The 21,980-nt window shown below is 40.9% G+C and overlaps 1 protein-coding gene across 1 annotated transcript; it reads right to left on the bottom strand.

The window, feature by feature from the left end:
* Positions 1–14,075: 14,075 nt before the first annotated feature.
* On the bottom strand, positions 14,076–18,789 carry LOC133124757 (N-myc-interactor-like). Its single transcript, XM_061236209.1, has 10 exons — positions 18,652–18,789; positions 18,246–18,284; positions 17,846–17,917; positions 17,350–17,508; positions 16,934–17,044; positions 16,676–16,838; positions 16,103–16,209; positions 15,493–15,679; positions 15,204–15,307; positions 14,076–14,962 (listed from the first exon to the last, which is right to left on the bottom strand). The coding sequence occupies exons 2-10, from the start codon at positions 18,270–18,272 to the stop codon at positions 14,771–14,773; spliced, it is 1,122 nt and encodes a 373-aa protein (XP_061092193.1). The 5' UTR covers positions 18,273–18,284; positions 18,652–18,789; the 3' UTR covers positions 14,076–14,770.
* Positions 18,790–21,980: the final 3,191 nt, after the last annotated feature.

Here is a 21,980-nt window from a genome sequence, read left to right as displayed (position 1 = left end):
GGCGGGTTTCAAAGCCATACCCTTTGAAAATCGGCAAGATTTATGTACACATCTGAAAACGCATGTGTGCGTTTGATGCCTTTCAATTCTGCATGTGAACCAGATTCTACGGAGTCATGTTTGTTTCTCACAGTGATGTGCTGTAAAATGAAGACCCATTTCCAAAGACGATGAGATTTCAGTTAAAGAAATATTATATTTGTATTGCTGTATTACTTTTGTATGCATATAAATTGGCAGCATATGTATTGAACTATATATTAATATTTATCAATTTATCTATGTATATTGGTTGCCCTATTTTAACAAGCATTTTCTTCACCAGGATGAATTATTTAATGGGGGGTTCCCAACTCCTACAGCATGACCCACCTCTAGTCCAACTGTTGACCACTGGCATTCACACTATTCACCTACCTTTCTGCTAGGACAAATTACATTTCTGCTAGGACAAATGACACATTCCCCTTATTCAGCAGGGAATTGGTTGGAAATTATGCAATATGTGGTTTATGACTGATACATATTCAAACCATGATGGTCATGGTGAAGTGAAAATGCTTCTTTCTAATTTAATACAAACTTTTTCAGTGAAAAATGTGACTGTGAAAAATGTATATGAATTTCAGAATGTCTTAGTGTTTGGTATGTCCCCCTGTTGCTTTAATGGCAACATGCACTTGAGCTGTCTTGGACTCCACAAATTTGTGCAAAACCTGGTGATCCATGTTCTCCGAGCATTATTTCCAAAGAGAAACTTGTGGTGTTACTGAATGCTTGGCTTTTGTCAGTCTTCAAGTGTCCCCATAAATATTAAATGGGGTTGAGTTCAGGTGATTGTGGATTGTGCAGTGCTCCTTTCTCTTCTTTGGTCTTTAAGTAGTTCTTGCAAAGCTTTGAAGTAACTTTAATTTGCTTTATATCTTTCAAAATCCTAAAACTTTCTGTTTATTTTTGTCATTACATGAAAAAAAACCCAGATTTTCAATGTGGTCTCAGACTTTTGGACCCCACTGTAGATGCCTGCTGAGAAGGGTCTCTGACTGAGAAGCTGCACCCTCTTTCTGAGAGATTGTTTATTTTCACCACCAGGCCTGGTCCAATTCCTCTGTATTCAGTGATTGCTGGGGAAATGAGCTGACAGACTGACTGATTGTCCCTCCAGTGCCTGGCCCAATGCGAGGCCAAGCACTTAGAGATTTGGCAAAACCAGGGCTCAAAAACACAGCTTCAGAGGTCATCTGCCATACATATTTTTCTCAGAAAATATAGCTTTGAGAATAACAGCTCACATCATTCCCATGACCAATGCCAGTGTATATATTCAATATACCACTGATACATTGAGATTATTCATGCATATCCGTTTATAAATACAAGTATTTAAGTATATGAATGTATTGTTATCTCCCAATTTGTGCTCTTTTTGGGGAAATTCTTTATTGTAAAAGTGTGCAGTTTGGTGCTTGCTTATGGTAAAACCCCTTCCGCACAACCACTATTTCCCATGCATCATGAGCAAGTACTGCAAAGCCTCACCCGCTGCTAAAAAATAATGGATTTTAACTAAAAATCTGTTTAGTCTATAGCCAAAATGAGTAATGGCCATCCTTAGCTTTGGCAGAGGACCAAATGGGAACGATTCTGTTCAACAATTGTACCTGTAATTCATTGCAGGGTAACTATAATTCATTGTGTCTGCATGTGCTTGGAAAACAAAAACACCTTGTTCTTTGTGCTAACACATCAAACATTGCTTCAAAAGGACCGGAATTTAAAGTAAGCTTCCCATCTTGAAACTGCTGGTGCCTGTGGATTCTTAACTACTAAGACTCGTTTTAAAGGGATACTATGCAGGATTGTGTAGCCTTGTGTTTACAGTCAAAGAAGTCTCCTCCTCAGTCCTCAACCCTGCCCAGTCATCTCTGTTTTTATATTTCAAATTCATTTTAGCGTTTTTATATTTATATCTCTGTATTTCAATAGCTGTCTCGTGTGAGGAAAAGCAATTCCAAGGTTGTCTCTGGTTTTTGAAGGAGCACCTTACGCTTGTCTTTTCGCTTTGCTGTACTTTTGCTTCTTCACCGACAGCATTGCGGCAGCTAGTTCGTTTCAATCATTCCACTGAAACTTGATACCAACCCCACAGGCCTGGAGCCATAGTCACCCCTTGGCCAAGTGACACAAGAAAGAATAATCCACCCAGAAATGCCCCGATCACAATTTAGAATTGGCAAAAGTGCGCAAATACCGAGATTGCCAGTGCATCATAGACATGCCTTTGCATGGCTATTTTAGAATATTTTAAAGGTAGAAATCCAGCATAGTATGCCTTCAAGACATGATGCTTCTCTTGATATTATTGTATCTTAATGATGCATCAAGGACACAATAAAACTGACTGAATGTGCAGGGGGGAAACCTACCCCATTGTTGATGAGTTTGGGACCTAAGAACACATATTCACTGCAGTCAAAACAAGCTGAAAATGGTCAAATTACAATTAAATCCATGATATAATATATAATAATATAATCAGCACACATGCCTTGAGGCAAAGAATGATTCCTGTTCGTTTTGGAAACCTAAGAGTTCCTAGATTTTTGGTACCCCCAAGTACATTTTAATTTGAATTATAAACCATCCTCAAAATGAGCTGAATTCATCTGTAAGAACTTAGTTTTGAAAAGGCTGATCTGTGTTGAACAGAATTTAGAAAAGAAAAGATGAATGGCAGCAGAATATGGGAAAATCAATCACCGGTATGAGGGCCTCTGAAATAATCAGAAAATCCCATTGAAAAGTTTCCTAAAGTTTAATGAAAGAGTCCCATCCACAGATGTACTGAAAGCAGTGAGGTGACTGTCATTACAAATTAACTGTGTTCACGTTGGCAGTAGGTATCACTTAATGAAGTGACACAGCTGCATAAGATAGCTGTTTGATATATGACCTCATTAATAAATAAGACCAGCATGGTGTTGGACTCCCTGTAGACCAGTATATTCTGGTGATTTAACAGAACCTAGAATGTAAAAGACAACAGGGTGGATGTATTGTATGGCCTACATATTAAGCCTCACTTGAAATGGCTGCTTTTCCTAGGTTTATGCCAAGATACAATATGACATCAACAAAAACACTTTAGGCTACACTTTTCTGTCATCACATTTTTATAAAAAGCCAGTGTCACCAGGTTATGTCACAACTGTTTTTTCTTAAAAATATATTAACAGTTACTTCCTATCCAGAAACTCATTAAAAAAACTGTAATTACACTCTCGCGATAATCACCATTTTCAAGAGATGCAGACACTTTACATTTGCATTTTTACATTTTAGTCATTTGGCAGACGCTTTTAATCCAAAGCGACTTACAAGTCCATAGGTTCTACCATAAGTCAGAGCATCACATCCAGAAACTAGCAAAATACACAGGAAATGCTGTTCTAAACATAGTTGTCATTTTTTTTTTTTTTTTTTGGGGGGGGGGGGGGGGGGGGTTAGACAAGGATAGGGATATCAGAAAGGAGGGGCAGGGGAAATCAGGAGGGAGGACTAAGGTAGAGTTTGAAAAGGTGGGTTTTGAGTCTGCGTCGAAATAGGGGGAGGGATTCTGCTGTTCTGACAGTGGTAGGCAGGTCATTCCACCACTGAGGAACCAGAACGGAAAACAGGCGTGAACGTGCAGCTCGACCGCCAGGTGCACGTAGAGAGGGACTTTAAGAGTACTTTAAAGTAAAGTACTGGCTTGAGATCTGACAGACAGTTTGATCAGCACAGCCATGCATAAAATATCCACGATTTAGTTGTTTGGCAGTCATAGCAACAGCCACAAAAATCAACCACAGCCGTGACTCCAAGGACGCGCCCTATAAGCCGGGCTTAGAACTACAGCTCAATAAATCTTTAAAGACATCCTCCACATACATGCACTGAGATAAGACTGAAATGACTGGCAACCAGTCTCAATATTGGGAGGCAAGAGGAAAAGTTCAAGGTAATTACCTTTATCTTTATTTATCGTTAGCTTTTCTGGACCTAGTCCTCCAGTATTGCAGCATGTAGAAATCATGACATGTTATATTAATTTAGGAGCGGCGAGGACTGGTCTCTGAAAAAGTCTGAGTGTTTTAACCTATAATGATTTTTTTTCACGTCTATCCACTTGGAACTTGAAAGAACGTAAATGTTCCTACAGCCCCCCTGCCTCTGGGAACAGATAAATATAATTTAACATTCATTTCAAATCCTACAACTTCGCTCAGACAAACTCTCTCTGCCTCTCAGCATCTTGGATATTTGTATTTGGCAGGCAAACCATCTTAATGAAACAAGGCAGGGATTAACTGATCAAAAGATTAAAAGATTAATCCTATCTATTGAGGCAGACTGAAGACCCACCACTTCAGCCCATGCCACAGCTTTGCCAACCCTCTTTATCCTCTTTCTTCTTGAATTTCCTATTGGATAATAATGTTGTAATTGTGTAAATGTGGGTTAGCTGCTTAGTTAACAATGATAATTATCGGTTTGTTCAGCCTTACTGGTCATAAATGGGCCTTCTGTGCCTTCTTGGTGATTTAGCAATTTTGTATTCCTGAGACGAATGCTGTTGTTCTGCATTTTTGCAAGTCGCTCTGCATAAGAACATCTGTACTGAAATACAAACTACAATGAAATATAATTGATTCTATGTACAGTTTGACTTGGGTCAAATACGTAATTGTTTTGAATTTAAATACTTTTCTGTGCTCAATTGATCTTGACTGGTGCAACTGAACCATCCAAGAGGACCAGAAGGTGGGGTTTGAGGGTATTTCATACACCAGACAAGCTCAGCAAAGCATATAAATGTTGTTTAATCCAAAACAATTGCACTTTTGATCCAGATCTGCTATTTACCTTCTGATGTCTTTTCAGGCCTGAAGACCAGACATGAGTTTTCAAAGGAGAACCCTCCTTGCCCAAATACTGTATGAACCCCCACTCCCCCCTTCTTACACAGAGAAAGGAGCGACTGGTGAAAAAAAAGAGAACCTGCAGCCTGCCCCTTTGTCTGTCCTCACTTATTAAGTTCATTGTAAAGCCTTGACCATTGGACTTGGACAGTAGAGGCAGGAGAGAGAGAGAGAGAGAGAGAGAGAGAGAGAGAGAGAGAGAGAGAGAGAGGGTGGAGGGAGAGAGCAAGACACATCTGAACAGAGGCCTTGCAGAGTGAAGGGCTGTTGAAGAGACGCTGCTGTGTGCTTTTCTTTCTTTGTTCTTTTCTTTGCACAAAGCAAGCGATAATGCCCTGAAAGAGTCCTGTGCACTGCTGTTTTTTCCCCCTGAAACCTGTACAGCGTCTGTACCTTGTATCTAGAGGGACATAGTCCTGAATTAAAGGGTAAGTCTGCCAGAGAGTGTCTGGTGACAGTATATAGTATTGTAACAGTAACTGCTAAAATTATTATTTAGATTTATGTTGTGGGATTTTAAATTATTTGCTTCATCATTATTCTCTTTTGGAATAAGAAGAAAGCTGAACACAACTGTGCCTGAATTGGTTTAAGGAGTTGCAATCTGGCAGGGAAACTGGCCAAGTGATGATTGATTCAGAAGGTATGATTCTGAAGCAAAGTTCAACCAAAAGCCAAACCAGAATATTATGTCTAACTTTGAGTGATATGTTAAAACAAACGTTTGGTTTTCTATTATTTATTTATTTAGGAGAGGAGTGCATGAACTCACAACTACCTATTTTTGTTGTTTCTGAAAATGGCAATAGAGCTGTATTAACTCTGATCACCGCTAGCACTTTCCAATACTGTCTGGATGGGAAATCCCTGAGACTCGAGACTGACTCAGGTTTCTCAGTGGAACAACCAACAAACAATATCACCACCCCCCACTGCCACCCCCACCCCCAGCAGATAACAGCAATACCACTCTAACCAGAGGCTGGTAGCCTTGGCGTATTCTCTGGGTATCTGTTACCATGACAGCAGCAGAGAGCGATCGTGAAAAATCCTGTTAAGGACTCTGGATTAATCCCTGGACACCAAGGAAATATGCATCAAGCAGCCGAATAACTGGCTTTGCATTAATGGGAGAGGAAGGTTGGATTCGCAATCAGATCCTATATCCATTAATTATTCACTGAGTGGAGGTATAAATCTTATTTGGGTGATTGAAAGGCTGCTAAATAATTCACGCCGCAAAATTTGTTTCAGTGTTTCGGGCCTCTTAGGGGCACACATTATATTTTGGCAAACGGATCAGGAGGATGGACTCGTTTTTTAATAAGCAATTTCCTGGACAGGTACAATGCAGACAGACACTTGAGTGGGACTGAGACGTACGTGCTGCAGTGTTTGGAAGCAATATATGCCTCCATCTCTTTTGCTTTTGAGCCAGTGTACAGTGTCAGCTTGTCAGAGCTCATAAAAATGTAAAAGCCGTACAACAAGAACTAAAGATTAACAAAGATCTGTTGGTAGGAAAAAATAACTAGAGGCGATATCAAAGGCCAGTGCTGCACCCGATCTTAGGTACCATACATCCCTGTGTCCCTCTGTCTATCTGCACATTTTCTGTTTCTTTGATAATTTTGCAGAAGAAGGTGGAAAGTCTGAGAGATATCATTGTTGCTTCTTTATTTTCGACTCCCGCAATCCAGACACATCACAGAAATGTTTCTCAAAAAAACTAAACAAAAGTCAGATGCTGTCATTTTCTGGCTCATAGGCTTACTGGTAGTCTGCAGGGATATTAAATTAGTTATGTCCTGGTGGAGTGGGCATCAGCCCTGTACTCTTTGCTGTATTAAGGAGTGCACTTGTGGTGGAAAGAAGATTTGGCTAGTTTGTACGCACAAAATGACATAGAATTACGCGTTTGTGGATAAAGCGAAACTCCACTGTTTGACTTTGCCAACCGCAGTGTTCACATCCCTGCTAGCCAAGATTTTTGCACCCTGAGGACAATTTGTCTAAAATATCACATGGGTGGCTGCTTTGGCTGAATCCCATCTTCTCATTTCATTGAGAGGATGAACATACCATCTTTTATAATAATAATATATGTATATTTTTAATTTGATAATTCATTCATTCATTCATTATCCTAACCCGCTTATCCTGAACAGGGTCACAGGGGACTGGAGCCTATCCCAGCATACATTGGGAAAAAGGCAGGAATACACCCTGGGCAGGTCGCCAGTCCATCGCAGGGCACACACACCATTTACTCACACACTCATACCTACGGGCACATGTCTTTGGACTGTGGGAGGAAACCCACGCAGATACAGGGAGGACATGCAAGCTCCACACAGAGAGGCCCCGGCCGACGGGGATTCGAACCCAGGACCTCCTTGCTGTGAGGCGGCAGTGCTACTGCACCATCCGTGTCGCCTCTAATTTGATAATATAATAATAATAATAATAATAATAATAATAATTAAATTAATGAAAGCAGCTTGGAAATCATCATGGTAGCATCCAGGGGTTCCAAACACAGCCAGAAACTCACCTATAGGTGGCCCATACCCTTGCGAAAAATGTCTCTCTTATGCTTCCTCACAGGTTTGCTGGTGAGTTTCTGGCAAATTTCTGCTCCTTCGCCAGAGCAATGGTTGCTTTCTGTTTAGTGTGGCACACATCGCCGCTTCTGTGTACTGCAAAATCGAAATGTGCTGCCCCATTGGCATGGAATGTCACTAAATGAACAGTTTGAAACTGCAGTCAATGAGTACAGAATGGACAAGTTTATGTACTCAGTGGTGCTTCAATTTTGTCTGTTTGCCTTCCTATCAAGTATACTCCCACCTTTAGCCACTCACATTAAATTAGCCAGGTCCAACATGTAGCATTAGCTAGCAGAGGCAGCATCAGGTGTGAGATACACCTCCCCTTGAGTACCACAGTAACTCCCTCCAAAATCACAGTTAGGTATTTCTGATATGGCACAAAAAAATTATAACCAAACCCTCCCCACAGCACAAGCATCCATTAACATCTCATATTGCATCATGGGTAGGCAACTCCTGTGACACTATAGCCTCCCCTCACAGGACATGTACAGCATCAGACCACTGAGAAATCATTAAAGGATTTTTTTCGAATAAACTTCCAGTTATTTTACATGGGAGTGCTCGGCGGTTGTCACTGCTGTTTCGCAAGTCTGATCCGAGACGTTGCGTGTCTCGTGGGCAAACTGCGCTCGGTCGAGGAGTGTCCCAGATCTTTGCCGAAACCTCACATATCTGTCACGGTACGCCATCTCTGCTGATTACATGTCAGGCCCAGACGAAGCCCACAGAGCTCAGCCAGAGACACGGGAGTCCTGTGCTCCTTTGGAAATAAGGCATGAAAGCCACCGCTGCCTTGCGACAATCTGCTGTCAAAGATTTTAAATGGCATTTCTGGCAGGGAGGGAAGTCTTTAATCAGGCAGCCAGCCTGTCCGGGGTGTCCCAGCAGGGTTCCGGTCGGTCTGGAGCGGATGCAGATGTGTGCTCTGTCACCTCTTCGTCTGAGGCTGTCTGTCATGGGTGGGAGGGCTTTTAATGAGCTGGTTGTATACTCAACCCCCTGTCCCGCCGTCCCCTGTCCCCTCCCCCTTCTCCCACCACCGTCACCACAGCTCCCTGCTCAGACGATTCTGACAGTAAACCCGATGATGCCTTACAGATCTCTTTTTTTATCTTTTTTTTATCCAAGATCGACAGGTCCGCCAGCTGACTTTGTTTGCAAGGAGTGAGAAATTGCTAAATTATGTCAAGGCCCCACTAAACCACAGCCAGACTGCAAATGTATGAAATGGTACGACACAAAGTTGCTGCTATCTCTCAGAATCTGCTCACCAGCCAGCGACCAGGTTTTCATCTAAGAACATATGAAAAGTTAATGAGTGAGCAAGCAGATTTGAAGATCATTGCAGCAGGATTTTTCATTTTTTCTATCTTTGTTTAACCAGGGTGGTCCATTGAGAACATGTCCGTCGCTTTTTCAAGGATGCCTGGGGGGAAACACCAGAGGAACCGCTACAAGTGGGGAAAGTGAAAGAGAGAAAGCCCCTGAAGAAATGAAGGTAAAAATATTAAGAATGTATAACATGCCCATAGCACAATTTAATTTGTGGTGAACATTTGCCAGTTAAAAAAACAAAAAACAAACAGATCCAATAATACAACAAATGCAGCTGACTGAATGGAAAGTTGGAGTAGTTAATCTAATGCTACATGTTGGACCTGTGTTTTTTAATGCTGAAGATGCATCCTAAGCTGGAGATGGTGAGAGATCACCAGCAAACCTGTGAGGAAGCATAAGAGAGACATTTTTCGCAAGGGTATGGGCCACCTATAGGTGAGTTTCTGGCTGTGTTTGGAACCCCTGGATGCTACCATGAGCCAAGCTTCTGGGTCTCCTGCCATCAATCTCTCTGTCTGCCCAACCCACTACACACCCAAGCCCCTTCCCTTTTTAGTCACAATCACCAAACAGGGCTCAACAGGGGCAGCCGTGACAAGTCTAAAAGGAACATTTAGACTGGTCTGCAGGGAGGATCCTGTTTGGCTATCACATTCCCAGGCATTTCAGGCACGCTGGCTGCTTAATGACTCATCGAAGGCGAGTGAATGCCATCACATCTCTAACATACACAAAGACATATACAACCGTCTCTGCACTCTCTGACTACAAACTCAAAGCCTCTTTTGTCTGTACTCCTCATGTCAGTCACACTCCTTCAGTTCGCACACACATATAGACACACGCATGCACAACTCATACACACACATCGCCAGGAAACACACATATTTGTATTACTGAGGATGAAACAAGTCAGAGAATAACTGCAAAAATGAAAAGAGTGCACTTAATTCATGCTAGCTATCAACACATACTCACAGTGTGCTGTCCAGTCAGAGCAAAAGGAACCTAGAACTACATGGTAAACACATGAACTATAGGGGTCATTAGATATTTGGCCCCTCCAACTGAATAGGCCTACGTTACTTTAGGGTCTTTTTCTTTAATTATGTTAAATGACCTTTGCGAGGAAACTGCTGATCAATTCTATTTACTTATTGACTGATAACAGCCAAAGGTGTTGTTGGAAAATGTCACTGGTAACACACAATCCAATCACGCTGCCCAGTCAAAAGCTAAATTCTGTACTTCAATATTAATCGATATTACTCAAGTCATTATGGTTAAAATGTTAAAGGCATTCCGTTCGTCAACATTTATAACATGATGCATTTAATAAAGCTAAATAAAAGTTTTTGTTAAGCTAACTGTGGTTTCAGTTCCTCTGTGCTTGGGGGTTTATTAGTACAAGACATTCTGCCAGCCTGTTCTTTCTTTTAGACTTGTGGGACTGAAGTATTTCTCTATGTTGAACTTCATTGCTATTATAATAAATAAATAAGAAGAATGTTGTGCATCTGGCCATCTTAACTGATAAACTTGGTTTGACCTACAGGAATGAGAAATATTGATGTACAAGTGACCCCGGGGCAAATCAATACACATTGAGTAATTACAGAAATGTTGACGGTTTCTGTGAGTTTTCTACATGTGTTTCTTCAAGAAAACTGATTTTAGCTTTCACCTGACATAATATTTGCACTTATTATGTCCTGCGTCCAAGATCTCAGAAAGTATACAGAACAAGCAGATTTCAGTTTTAAAATAGTTTTAATCAGGACTCCACAGGTTGTCTCCCCTTAAGCCACCTTAAATCATGCAATTTAATGGACTCAGCATTTAATGGACTTCTGTAAAAAAATAAATTGTTTTTTGTCCTCCAATGCACAGACAGTGCTGGCTGAATTTACTGGTGGCTGAGCAATATGAATGTAATACTTTAAAGACTCTGTCCAGCAATTTAATAGCTTTATTACAATTAAATAACAAAAGAAAACAAGCACTGTTACTGCATATTAAGTCCATATAATCTGGTTTATATTTTACATTTTATTTTCTAAATCCCCAAGGCAAGCTGTTCTACTGCCACCTATAGGAGGATTCATATTTTGTCTTTTGCAAGTACAAACAGTGTAACTGTTGCAAGTATACTCACTTTATTAGGCACACCTGTACACCTGCAAATATCTAATCAGCCAATCATGGGGCAGCAACTCAACGCATAAAAGCATCCAGACATGGTCAAGTGGTTTAGTTGTTGTTCAGAACAAACATCAAAATGGGGAAGTGACCCAAGTGATTTTTACCATGGAATGATTGTTGGTGCCAGACAGCGTGGTTGAGTATCTTAGAAAATGCTTATCTCTTGGGATTTTCATCCACAACAGTCTCTAGGGTTTACAGAGAATGCACAAAAAAAACATCCAGTGAGCGGAACTTCTGTGGGTGAAAACACCTTGTTAATGAGAGGGGTGAGAGGAGAATTCACTGGTTCAAGCTGACAGAAAGGCGACAGTATAAATAACCATGTGTTACCTCAGTGGTATACAGTGGTGTCTCTGAACACACAATATGCCAAACCTTGGAGTGGATGGGCTACAGCAGCAAAAGACCAATAAGTCTAAAAAATAAGTTTAATAAATACCTAATAAAGTGGTCACTGAATGTACAATCAGTTAACAAGTGGGCACTGCATCCATTTATTAATAAGCTGTCAATTAGATGTGAACTTGAAACAAATATCCCATACATGATGGACATGCTTCTTACCTTAAGATCTCAATTCCCACTTCTATGTGGAGTTTGGCTCTTCTCCCAGTGTCCATGTGGGTTTCCTCTGGGTACTCCTTATTCCTCCCACAGTCTGACAACATCCAAGTTGGGCTAACTGGAGAGTCTAAATTGCCGGTAGGTATGTGTGTGAGTGAATGGACCTGCAATGGTTCCCTTATTAAGTGTAACACTGTCCTCTAGTGTCTGATTACGAAAGTACAATAAACAATTTCAGAAGACATTAACTGATAGAACTTCAGTAAAATAAACATCAGGATTAGACTAACGGAGCGTGCGATGTTAACTTGTTTTGAGGCTCAGTTTGTAAAGGCAGTTTGTCCCATAGCCTACAAACAGACGGTGCTGGTATCGAAGGCTGGACCTGGAGCCGAGCCTGGGACAGTACCGGAACAAGAGCCTGGGACAGACCCGGAGACAGTGTCCTGAACGGGACCCGAGACGGTGTCAGGGACAGAGCCTAGGATGACACCAGGGCAGGGGCCTGGGACACATCTGAACACGGAGCCTTGGAGGACGAAGCCCGGGACGGTGTCGGGGTAACGGCCATTGGACAGAGCCGGGGACAGGGACAGGGACGGAGCGGGCGATGGGGCCCTGGATGGGACCCAGTTAGACTTCGGGGACAGAGCCTAATACAGAGGCTGGGAGACTGTCGGGGACTGGGCTTGGAATGGAGCTGGGGGCCGAAACCGGAACATAGCAGGGGACGAGGCCAGCGACGGTGTCGAGGACAGAACCAGAGACAGGGCGTGATGGCGTCGTGGACGGGACTTCAGATGGTGTCGGGGCCGACACCGAGAAAGATTCAACAGACAGAGTCTGAAAAGGTGCTATAGCTGATCGTGCCAGGGAGGCCCGAAGAAGGGGTCGGGGTCGAAGGTTGAGGTGGAACTGGACAGAGATAGGGAAGGCGACAGAGATGCAACCAATGACCAGCGAGTGGAGAAGACTCTGAGGATGAGGTCTGGAAACGGGTCCTGAGAGGGGTGTGGAACAGAACAGAAGACTGGATCCAGGGAAGCACTGGAGACTGGATCTGGAGCGGCCCAGGGTACAGAGTCCAAGGAGGTGCTGGAGAAAGAGCCTGGGGCATAACTGGAACTCGGGGCGGTGCTGGGGACTGGGTCTGGGGTGAGGTTGGAAACCAGACTTGGGGTGAAACTGTAGACTGGGCCCGGAGAAGCACTGGGGACTGGATTTGGGCCATCTGAGACTAGTCTGACGAGGTGCAGACCACATAGAGACTGTCTCTCGGTATGCCGGTCTTGCAACCAAGACTTAATCCGGATGTCCAAGTCGATAACCCTGTCTAGAGTCTGAGGGAGTTCTTCGCATAAAAGTGATTGTTTTAGTGGTGAAATCATCAAAAACCACAAAACCTGTGACTGTTTTACTATTATACATGTAGCTTGAACCATGAACACTGCTGTTTTCCAGCAAAGTCTCTGACACCCCTTTGTCTCTCCACACCTCAAGGTGTCTGTGATCGCAGGATTGACTTTCAGTAATTCAGATAGTGGTCGGTTGTACTGTGTACACATAGTCTGATGTGTGGGCATGATTAAAACAAAACACTTTATTAAGCCTTTTCACAACTGTGGGACAAGAAAAGTTCAAGATAGCATCAGCCTGATCCAGGGTCACTATGATATAGTGTGTGAGTGCCAGCGGAACATTTCTGTATTATGTCTCCACTTTCCAAAACATTGATGTCTTTCACAGCTACTAATGGAGTACTCTTTCAGAGGTGGGTCATAACTGGTTCCCCTGCTAAAACACTTGATAACCTGTCAGGTGATTAAAGGGGGGTAATTCTGGAATGTTCCAGATGTTCCTGCAGACAATTCAAACAACTTTTGAGGTTTCAAGGTGCTCACCTGCTTAATGTCAGTGAATGCTTGTAATTCTGACAATATGTCCATGCCTAATATAGGTCCCGTAACAGGCCCTATAAAAACAATGTATTTGAATTTATGTGGTCTTAACCCAATTATGAGTGGTTCAGTTTTACCACATTGTTCGCAAAGCCATTACATCATACATAGTCTAATGAGAACACGCATTTCCATTCACAATTCCTTAATTGTATCTACAATCATTTTTACTTTATTACATAATTCATCAAGTGCAATTTCAAGAGTTTTTTTTCCATGCTTTGAGTGCTGCACAGATACTATATCAGCTTATGCACTGTGTGCCTTATGTCTATAATTCTGCATACTTTTAATGTGTAGCAAGAAGTATGCCTGGCACATGTTTGAACTTCTTGCCCTGACACTTATTGTTCCGCCACACTACACACTTACAGGTTTAACAACAGGAATTATGTCTTCATTTGGGCAGTCTGACAAAAACTACTTTTCTATAATTTAGTTGATTTCTTTAATATTTTTTAGATTCAATATTTTACATACTCAGTATTCAGAACTATGTAAAGAAAATGTTATTTCAAAAAATATTTTTGCAATTAAATAAAAAATTGTATTCAGTCAACTTTTTTACAATCCTAGGGCTACAATGCATGGAACATTACAAAACATACCAGTGGATCTGCACTTTAATAATTTTGTTCCATGTCAAATTATTTGTGATGCATCAATAAACCTTTCCCAAACTGACCTTTTTTCACAAGCAAAACACGCACCATATTTGTCTTTCTAAGTATTTGAATACATTTACAGCTTTCCACAACAGCTTTCCACAACCAATATCAGATATTTGTTTTCCTTGCAGTAGGTGAAATGACTTATTTTGTAAAGCATTGCTTCTCACATATAAATGGCACTGATATTTCTTGAGTAAACTGACATTATGCAAAACATCATTTGAAAGATGTCACAAAAAGGAGCACATATAAAACCATTGAATAAGCACTGGACTGGCATTCAACAACTGGTGTGTTTCAGAATTCATAAAATTCTTGAATTAGTCGAAAACCCTGGTAAAATGAAATAATAATATTATATTAATTGCACAATTAATTGCCATCACAGGTTTTATAATATTTTTATTCCTAAAATCTTATTCCCTATTATTTAAAACTGGATAATCAATCTTTGATTTCTAAAGGGTGTCCTCAGTGAAGTACGCTTCAGCATCTTTCCCTTTGGAGAGGTACTTGATGGTATCCACCTCTCCTCCATTGTTGGTCGGTTTCTGGAAGTGAATTTCCAGGATGTCCTGTTGGTCTTCCTCATCTTGGATGTCCTCAATCCCGTCCAGTAGAACCGTCCGCTTGGTCACCCTGGAGAAAGTCTGGAACCAGTCACAGGTAGTCAAGCCACCACACAACACGCTACCAGCCACTTCAGGCCTCCCATACAAATGTAAATACATTCACAACCAGTAAAATTATTTTATCATGTCCTGAGTCAATAAAGCCCAGCCCTTCATAACAGGTTTTGCATGTTCAATACTGACACAGCTAAAAAGCAATGCTAAACAGGAAAAACTAGTGATGGATGCCAGAAAGAAGGTCCAGGGATTAGCACCACACCTGAAAGTTTTTCAGTTGGTATTCCAGACTAGGAAAAGTGCTGACAGCAATTTTACGATTGGTGTCCAGGCAGTATTTGTTCTTGAGGGTCAAATTCTCTGCAACTAAAAGTAAAAAAGTGTTAGTTTTATTATTTTACTCCCATGACTATTCATTAAAGCAATTAACATATAAATTCAATGTTCCTGAAATGTTCCATGTACAAGACATGTCGGTGACTGTAAGCACTAGACTGTTACAGTATGATAGAAATACATTCTATGCTAATGCAATTCTAGAATGCACTGACCTCCAGTGTTGAGAAAAGTGACCTGTCCTGATCCTCTCTTCTTGTTGTAGGTCACATCCACCACCTCCCCTCCTCCGCGGCTGGGTTTAGAAAAACAAGCCTCCAGCCAGTCCTTCATGTGCTCTTCCGGTAAGATGGGAGCGGCGTCTGAAAAGCATATCTTCCTCTTGGAGACTTGCATGTGTACCTGTGTGGTCAAGAGGAGACCCCCGTTCACAGGAGATTGCAGTCTGGTGCAGTATGGCACGGCAGTACAACAGAAAGGGGACAGCCCAAGGAACTGCAACTAGCTTTGTGTATTTCTTTCATAATGACTTACTGCACCTTCTAGTGCTAAAATAAAGACACTGTCATTATGAGGAAACCATTCATTAGTCAGAGAGTGAGCCATAGCATTTTTAAGACCCTGCTCCCATTAGTCCCACTCAACTTTGTTTAATTTATTTACATTTTACCTCTCACTTGAGGACAGCGGAAGGACAAGTGCATGAGATCCAATCATTACTAAATTAAAAGTCAACATTAGCCAAGCTCTCTATGAACATCATTCCACTCTACTGTATCACCTAACCTTTGTGTAAAACACAGATCAGAGACTTTGGATCCAAACCTCAAATTTCACTGAGGGCTCCAGGGTCACAGGCTGTGGGGTCACACATACCCTCTTGGTGCCAAACATCACTGGGCAGGTGGCTTGATTGAGGATTTTTGCAGCCACTAGAAAACAGAAACCCATATAAATTACCCCCGTATAAATGACCCCTGAAAAAACTGCTCTGTCTGAACAGTTGTAGTTTTTTTACATATTGGGTAGTTTTAGGATCAGTACCAGACATACAGTGCGGTGAAAATGTCAAAGGACAAAGTCTTTACTTGAACCCAATAGAGATGCTGTGGCAGCACCTGAAACGAGCAGTTCTGCAAAGAAGAGTTGAAAGTTTCCTCCACAGCGATGTGAAAAACTGATATGAAATTATAAGAATTTTTCACAGGGGTGACATGGGTGTTTGATAACTTAAGTAAATGAAATGATCTGCTTTGGCTTTACTCTGGTTCCATTTGTCTAATATTACAGAAGAAAACAGGAAGGGGAAATACTTTGTCACTGCACTGTAGGATCAGGTGTACACAACAAGAAGGTAAACCAACAAACAGGGAAGATAAACAGATGCTGGGGATCTACCTTCCTCTTCCTCAAAAGTGATGAGGGCCTGGCAGCCCTTCAGTAGAAAGGTGGGTCTCTGGGTGATGGAGAACACGGCCATGGTGTTGTCATAGTTTGCATCCCTTGTCGTCTTTTCCACCCCAGTAAACACCACCTTCTTCTCTGGGATTTCTGCATTAATCTGGGGGAATGCGTGACATAGCATGTCTACTGTAGGACACCATAACTGGATTCTTCAGGCATTTTTCACAGACTTCCCCATAGCTGACCTCATACCTTGAGCTGGACATTGGCACACTCCGCCTTTTTATTCTTCAGGATTGTTCGAAATTTCTTCAGCTGCTCCAGCAGTGCACTGTTACTTTTCTCCAAATCCAAAAAATTGTTCTGAAACATAAGTGGAAATAAAATTTTTCAATGGACCAATAAATAAGCCTAATAGCAAAGTGTGATAGTAGAATGTAAGGAAAGTACCATAGTAATTAAACATTTAAATTTTGCCGCACGTATTGCGTATGGAATGTTGCCTGACTGGGTGCTGGGGAGATCTGCCCAGTGATGTACCAGTAATGACTAGATTGCTAGGCTTAGTTTTGTGTTGTTTATTATTTTATTGTGGTTCTGTAGCAAATGGGTTTTTAATAATTATTAATATTTTGATTGAGAGGGGTATGGGCATTCTGTGCATCCACCTCTTGTACTTTCTTCACTTCCAAAGAGCTGTCTTCCCTCTTCTGTTGCTGTGTAGCAAGAGCGATCAGTTCTTTCTCGGCCTGTTTCTTGGCATCTTCAGAATCCAGTTTTTCAATTAACAGCTTTGCTTTTTTGCTATCTGCTTCTTCAACTTTCCTCTGAATCAAACAAAAACAATAAAAGGTTATTAACAATAAATAGCTTATTAGAAGGTGTGAATAAAAGAAAAGTCAGATTTTAATCAAATAAAACTCATGCATGGCAGTAGGACATGCTTGATTGGCTATACCAAATGCATTAAATCTGCCTATGAAGGAGACTCCACTGTTATAAAACATACAAATTAACTTTCTGAGAAGAATAATAAAAAAACAGCACTGTATGTGATCCCAAGACTAGAAATGTTGACTGTTGTAAGAACCATTTTAATATATGTTTGTTATTACTGTTCAGAGAACTGTCCTTATTGGAGTTTGATCTTTCACATTACAGTACCTTCCATTTCTCCAGCTCCTCTTTTGCCTCAACAAACTGTTGCCGTTCTTCAGAGGAGCAATCATTGTGATGCTGCTTAATTCGAAAAAAGCGTGAGCCATAGAGAACAATCGATACTTGTTTAATTGAACAATATATACGCGTTTAATTGTTTAAATATATCTTATTTTTATATGTATGTATCTATTTTTCTTCCAGGAGATGGGGAGTAATATTTCCAAGTAAACTATATTTAAATTACATTCAAACATGCTAAATTACATGGCCTGGGTGGTGGGGATCCAAAATGGCTGGTGGCGCCTGTGTCCCTCTATATCAATTCAACCTCATTCAAAACCCGATCGTCATCTGGACGTTTAAACTGAAACTGGCATAATTAATTATAGCCTTTTAGACTTACGGCCTCTTTTCTTTTCAATGAATCCATTGTGAATTAAACCTGGGGAAATTAAGGGACATATCTAAAAACATGAACCATTTTAAAAATATACTTTATAGTTAGGCATATGATGATAAATAGAAATGTAACCTTGATTAAATACCATTGCATTATCAATAGGAACGTTATACGTTCATTGGTTTAAATCGTACAGTCGGCCTATAGGCTACAGTCGGCAATTTCTATCTTTCAGAATGTGTAGCGTAATTATATCGCCTATATTTTTATAATCGTTGTATATCCATGCGATATGCATCAGACTTATTATGAAGTAATGTATACCAAATGTAAAAATCTAAAACAGGCTGCAGTTTGCAACTTACATTCTATTCGACCTAAAATGTTTAAACATGAATTACACCCATACCTGTTCTCATTAACAAGCGATTATCATCATAGGCTAGCCTATTACTCAGAAATTTAGACTTAATTTTCCAAATCCTTCTTTCAAAGTAGCCTGCACTCAGTCCTTCTACGGCGTTTGTTCGTTTTGGTGTTTTTTGGTTTTCCTGCCGAAGTAAAAGCGAAAGCTAATTCAAACTACGTACGCAACAGTTCCTGGTTTCAAAGGGATTTACTGCCTATGAGAAGTAGGCTACATGACTAACCGCTAGTTGATTTATTCCTGCTCAACAATATTACTAAAATACCACATTAATGGCACTGTTTTCATGCAAATAATGAAATTGTAAATTACGAAGGATGCATGTTGCACTTTATTGAACATGTTGCCTAATTGCCTTTTAAATTATATTCATAAACTGAAGATTTCCCACTCTCTCTAGGTGCTGGAGCGATGTTTTACCATAGTTCTTTCTTGGTTTTGTTGAACACCGTAGTCCTAAAACTGGAAAATAATGTTTGTTTATTCAGCGCCACGTCTAACAATATTATATATATATATAAGTTGCAACAAAGGTTATAGGATAATGTCAAAACACAATTTTCAACAGATGGTGAAGGGTCCAACAAGAATCACTCGGACGAGTAAAACCATGATTGATCTGATAGTCACAAACAGACCCGAATGAGTCACAAGGACGTATAATCTACTAACGGGGCTCTCTGACCACAACATGACCCTGACCACAGCAAAACTAACAAAACACCGTCTACCAAAGTTTACGAATGAACATAAACCAGGGAATGCAGTCATTCCCAAGAATAAAATGCCACGATTTGAAAATTACCTAAATAATATTGACTGGAATGGCGTTTTACAAAACAATGATTTAGATAACTGTTGCAACTGTTGACACAATAATTTATGTATCAGCTAAAACACCTTTTGTAGCAGCAGAGACACTGTCTATGGAAATGGAGGGTGTATCCCACTGGCTGAAAGATAACCACCTAACTGAATCCTAAAAAGATTGTTTCAATGTGTAAAAGAAAAAGCACAGGATAAGCTTACCATCAGAATAGATCAAGAGGATATAGAGGAAGTCAGTGAATTTCTAGGTGTTATTCTGGACTCGCAACTCAAATTTGATAAACACGTGAAAAAGTTATTCAAGACTGTAAAGATAAATCTGAACTGCTTTAGAATGATAAGACACTACATACCTCTTAAGGCAGCTCAACTGTTTATGCATGCCATGATATTCTCTCATTTATCCTATTGTGTTACTGTATGGGGTCAAGCTTCACAGTCAACTGTCAAACCCATTACGTCGCTATAGAAACAGGCACTGAAAATAATGCATCAAAAACAAATGAAATGGCATCACTGTGTAATTCTAAAAAAGTACAATGTATTGAGTCTTGACAGCTTTATTCAATCTAGCCCCAGCTGTACCAACTGTCCATATGTGACAAAAACAAACACCAGTAGAATGGCTACAAGGGAATCGGTAAATGGCAACTGCAAGGTGGCACAGCGCAAAACCACATTCGGTCAGTCATCATTTTCAGTAAAAGGGATACATCTTTGGAATGCCCTACCAACTGAAATAAACACACAAACTGAGCTGAAAATGTTTAATGGAAAGGTGAAATACTGCCTGAAACAAAACCAAACATGCAATCACTGCTCAAAGAGGAAAATAAATAAACTGATGAACATACTCATAAAGATTACAAGCACACATGCACACGAACCATACACATTTATAAACACACATACATACATACACATAGTGTATCGCCATGAATCAGTGAACACACATATGTGTGATATAATTGTTAATGTGATGTAATTATTGGATGATGTAACTGTTGATTGTGTAATTGCTGTATTTGTATTGAGCCTTTTATTTTTAGAAAAGCCTAACCAGGGACAGGGGTCGCAAATTAGCCTTGGCTAGAAACCCTACATGCAACACATGTGTTTCATGGTGTTGGAACCTGTTATAATGTGCTCTGCACTGTCCCTGTCAAATAAACCAATAAATAAAAAATTAATACAAATATACATACCTATATATTCAGCCAGGAATCTTTTTTGACTAGCCCCAAATCTTTTAGAGTGTCTCGCTGTGTGCAGAATTGTTTGCTGACTTCTCAACTGACATACAAACATAAGCATTGATTTCGTCCACACTCCTGTGATTGACATTGTGAACAGCCAATGAGTGCAACTGTGGGTGAGCTGTCTGAGACTACTCCAGCCTTGTAACGTTTCTCCTGGTTTCTCCACGATTGAAGCCACTGAACTGTTCAATGATTCAAGCAGACTCAACTCTGGTTGTTACGGTGCGTTCCATCTACCATCGGAGGTCAGAATTGCCAACTCCTGACCTATAAGCGTTCCAGGTGTACGACGCCAACGTGAACAAAAAGACACTGACCATGAAAAATGGTGACCCTTGTGAACCACTGCTGTGGATTGTGGAAGTACTAAATAGCAATATCAATTTACCTAGTACATTAAGTAGGTATGTCTAAATTAGTTTGATGGGCCATCTATGAGTGGTGGCACGGATGGTGCAGTGGGTAGCGCTGCCGCCTCACAGCAAGGAGGTCCTGGGTTTGAATCCCCGTCGACCGGGGCCTCTCTGTTTGGAGTTTGCATGTTCCCCCCCGTGTTTGCGTGGGTTTCCTCCGGGTACTCTGGTTTCCTCCCACAGTCCAAAGACATGCAGGTTAGGCTGATTGGAGAGTCTAAATTGAATGGTGTGTGTGCCCTGCGATGGACTGGCGACCTGTCCAGGGTGTATTCCTGCCTTTCGCCCAATGAATGCTGGGATAGGCTCCAGCCCCCCTGTGACCCTGTTCAGGATAAGCGGGTTAAGAAAATGGATGGATGGATGGATGGATGGATACAGACTGATAAACATTACAGCAATTTAACCTGTAAGTATAAAGGTAAAATGCATGGAATGGCCCTTCCCAGCTCAACTTTAGCTCAGCCCTAAGTGTATTCAAACCATGGTGACCCCCCTGGTGACATGGTGTTGTCATAGTTTGCCTCCCTTTTCCACCCCAGTAAACACCACCTTCTTGTCTGGGATTTCTGCATTAATCTGGGGGAATGCATGACATAGCATGTCTACTGTAAAACACCATACCTGGATTCTTCAGGCATTTTTCACAGACTTCCCCATAGCTGACCTCATACCCTGAGCTGGACATTGGCACACTCCGCCCTTTTATTCTTCAGGATTGTTTCACATTTCCAAAATATTGTTCTGAAACACACCGATAAGTGGAAAATTTCATTTTCAGTGGACCAAGAAATAAGCCTAAAAACAAAGT

Source organism: Conger conger, chromosome 3 (genome assembly GCF_963514075.1).
Source record: "Conger conger chromosome 3, fConCon1.1, whole genome shotgun sequence".
In the NCBI taxonomy this organism is placed as follows: domain Eukaryota; kingdom Metazoa; phylum Chordata; class Actinopteri; order Anguilliformes; family Congridae; genus Conger; species Conger conger.
This window is presented reverse-complemented; position numbering and strand designations above follow the sequence as displayed.

What these genes read in the sequence shown, in the direction of transcription:
- LOC133124757 (XM_061236209.1), bottom strand. Translation starts at nt 18,272, where the DNA reads ATGGATTCATTGAAAAGAAAAGAGGCC. An exon ending in AAGTGAAGAAAGTACAAGAG is followed by an intron (nt 17,045 to 17,349) that starts GTGGATGCACAG and finishes CTTATGTTTCAG; the next exon opens with AACAATTTTTTGGATTTGGA. An exon ending in CACTTTTGAGGAAGAGGAAG is followed by an intron (nt 16,210 to 16,675) that starts GTAGATCCCCAG and finishes TCTGTTTTCTAG; the next exon opens with TGGCTGCAAAAATCCTCAAT.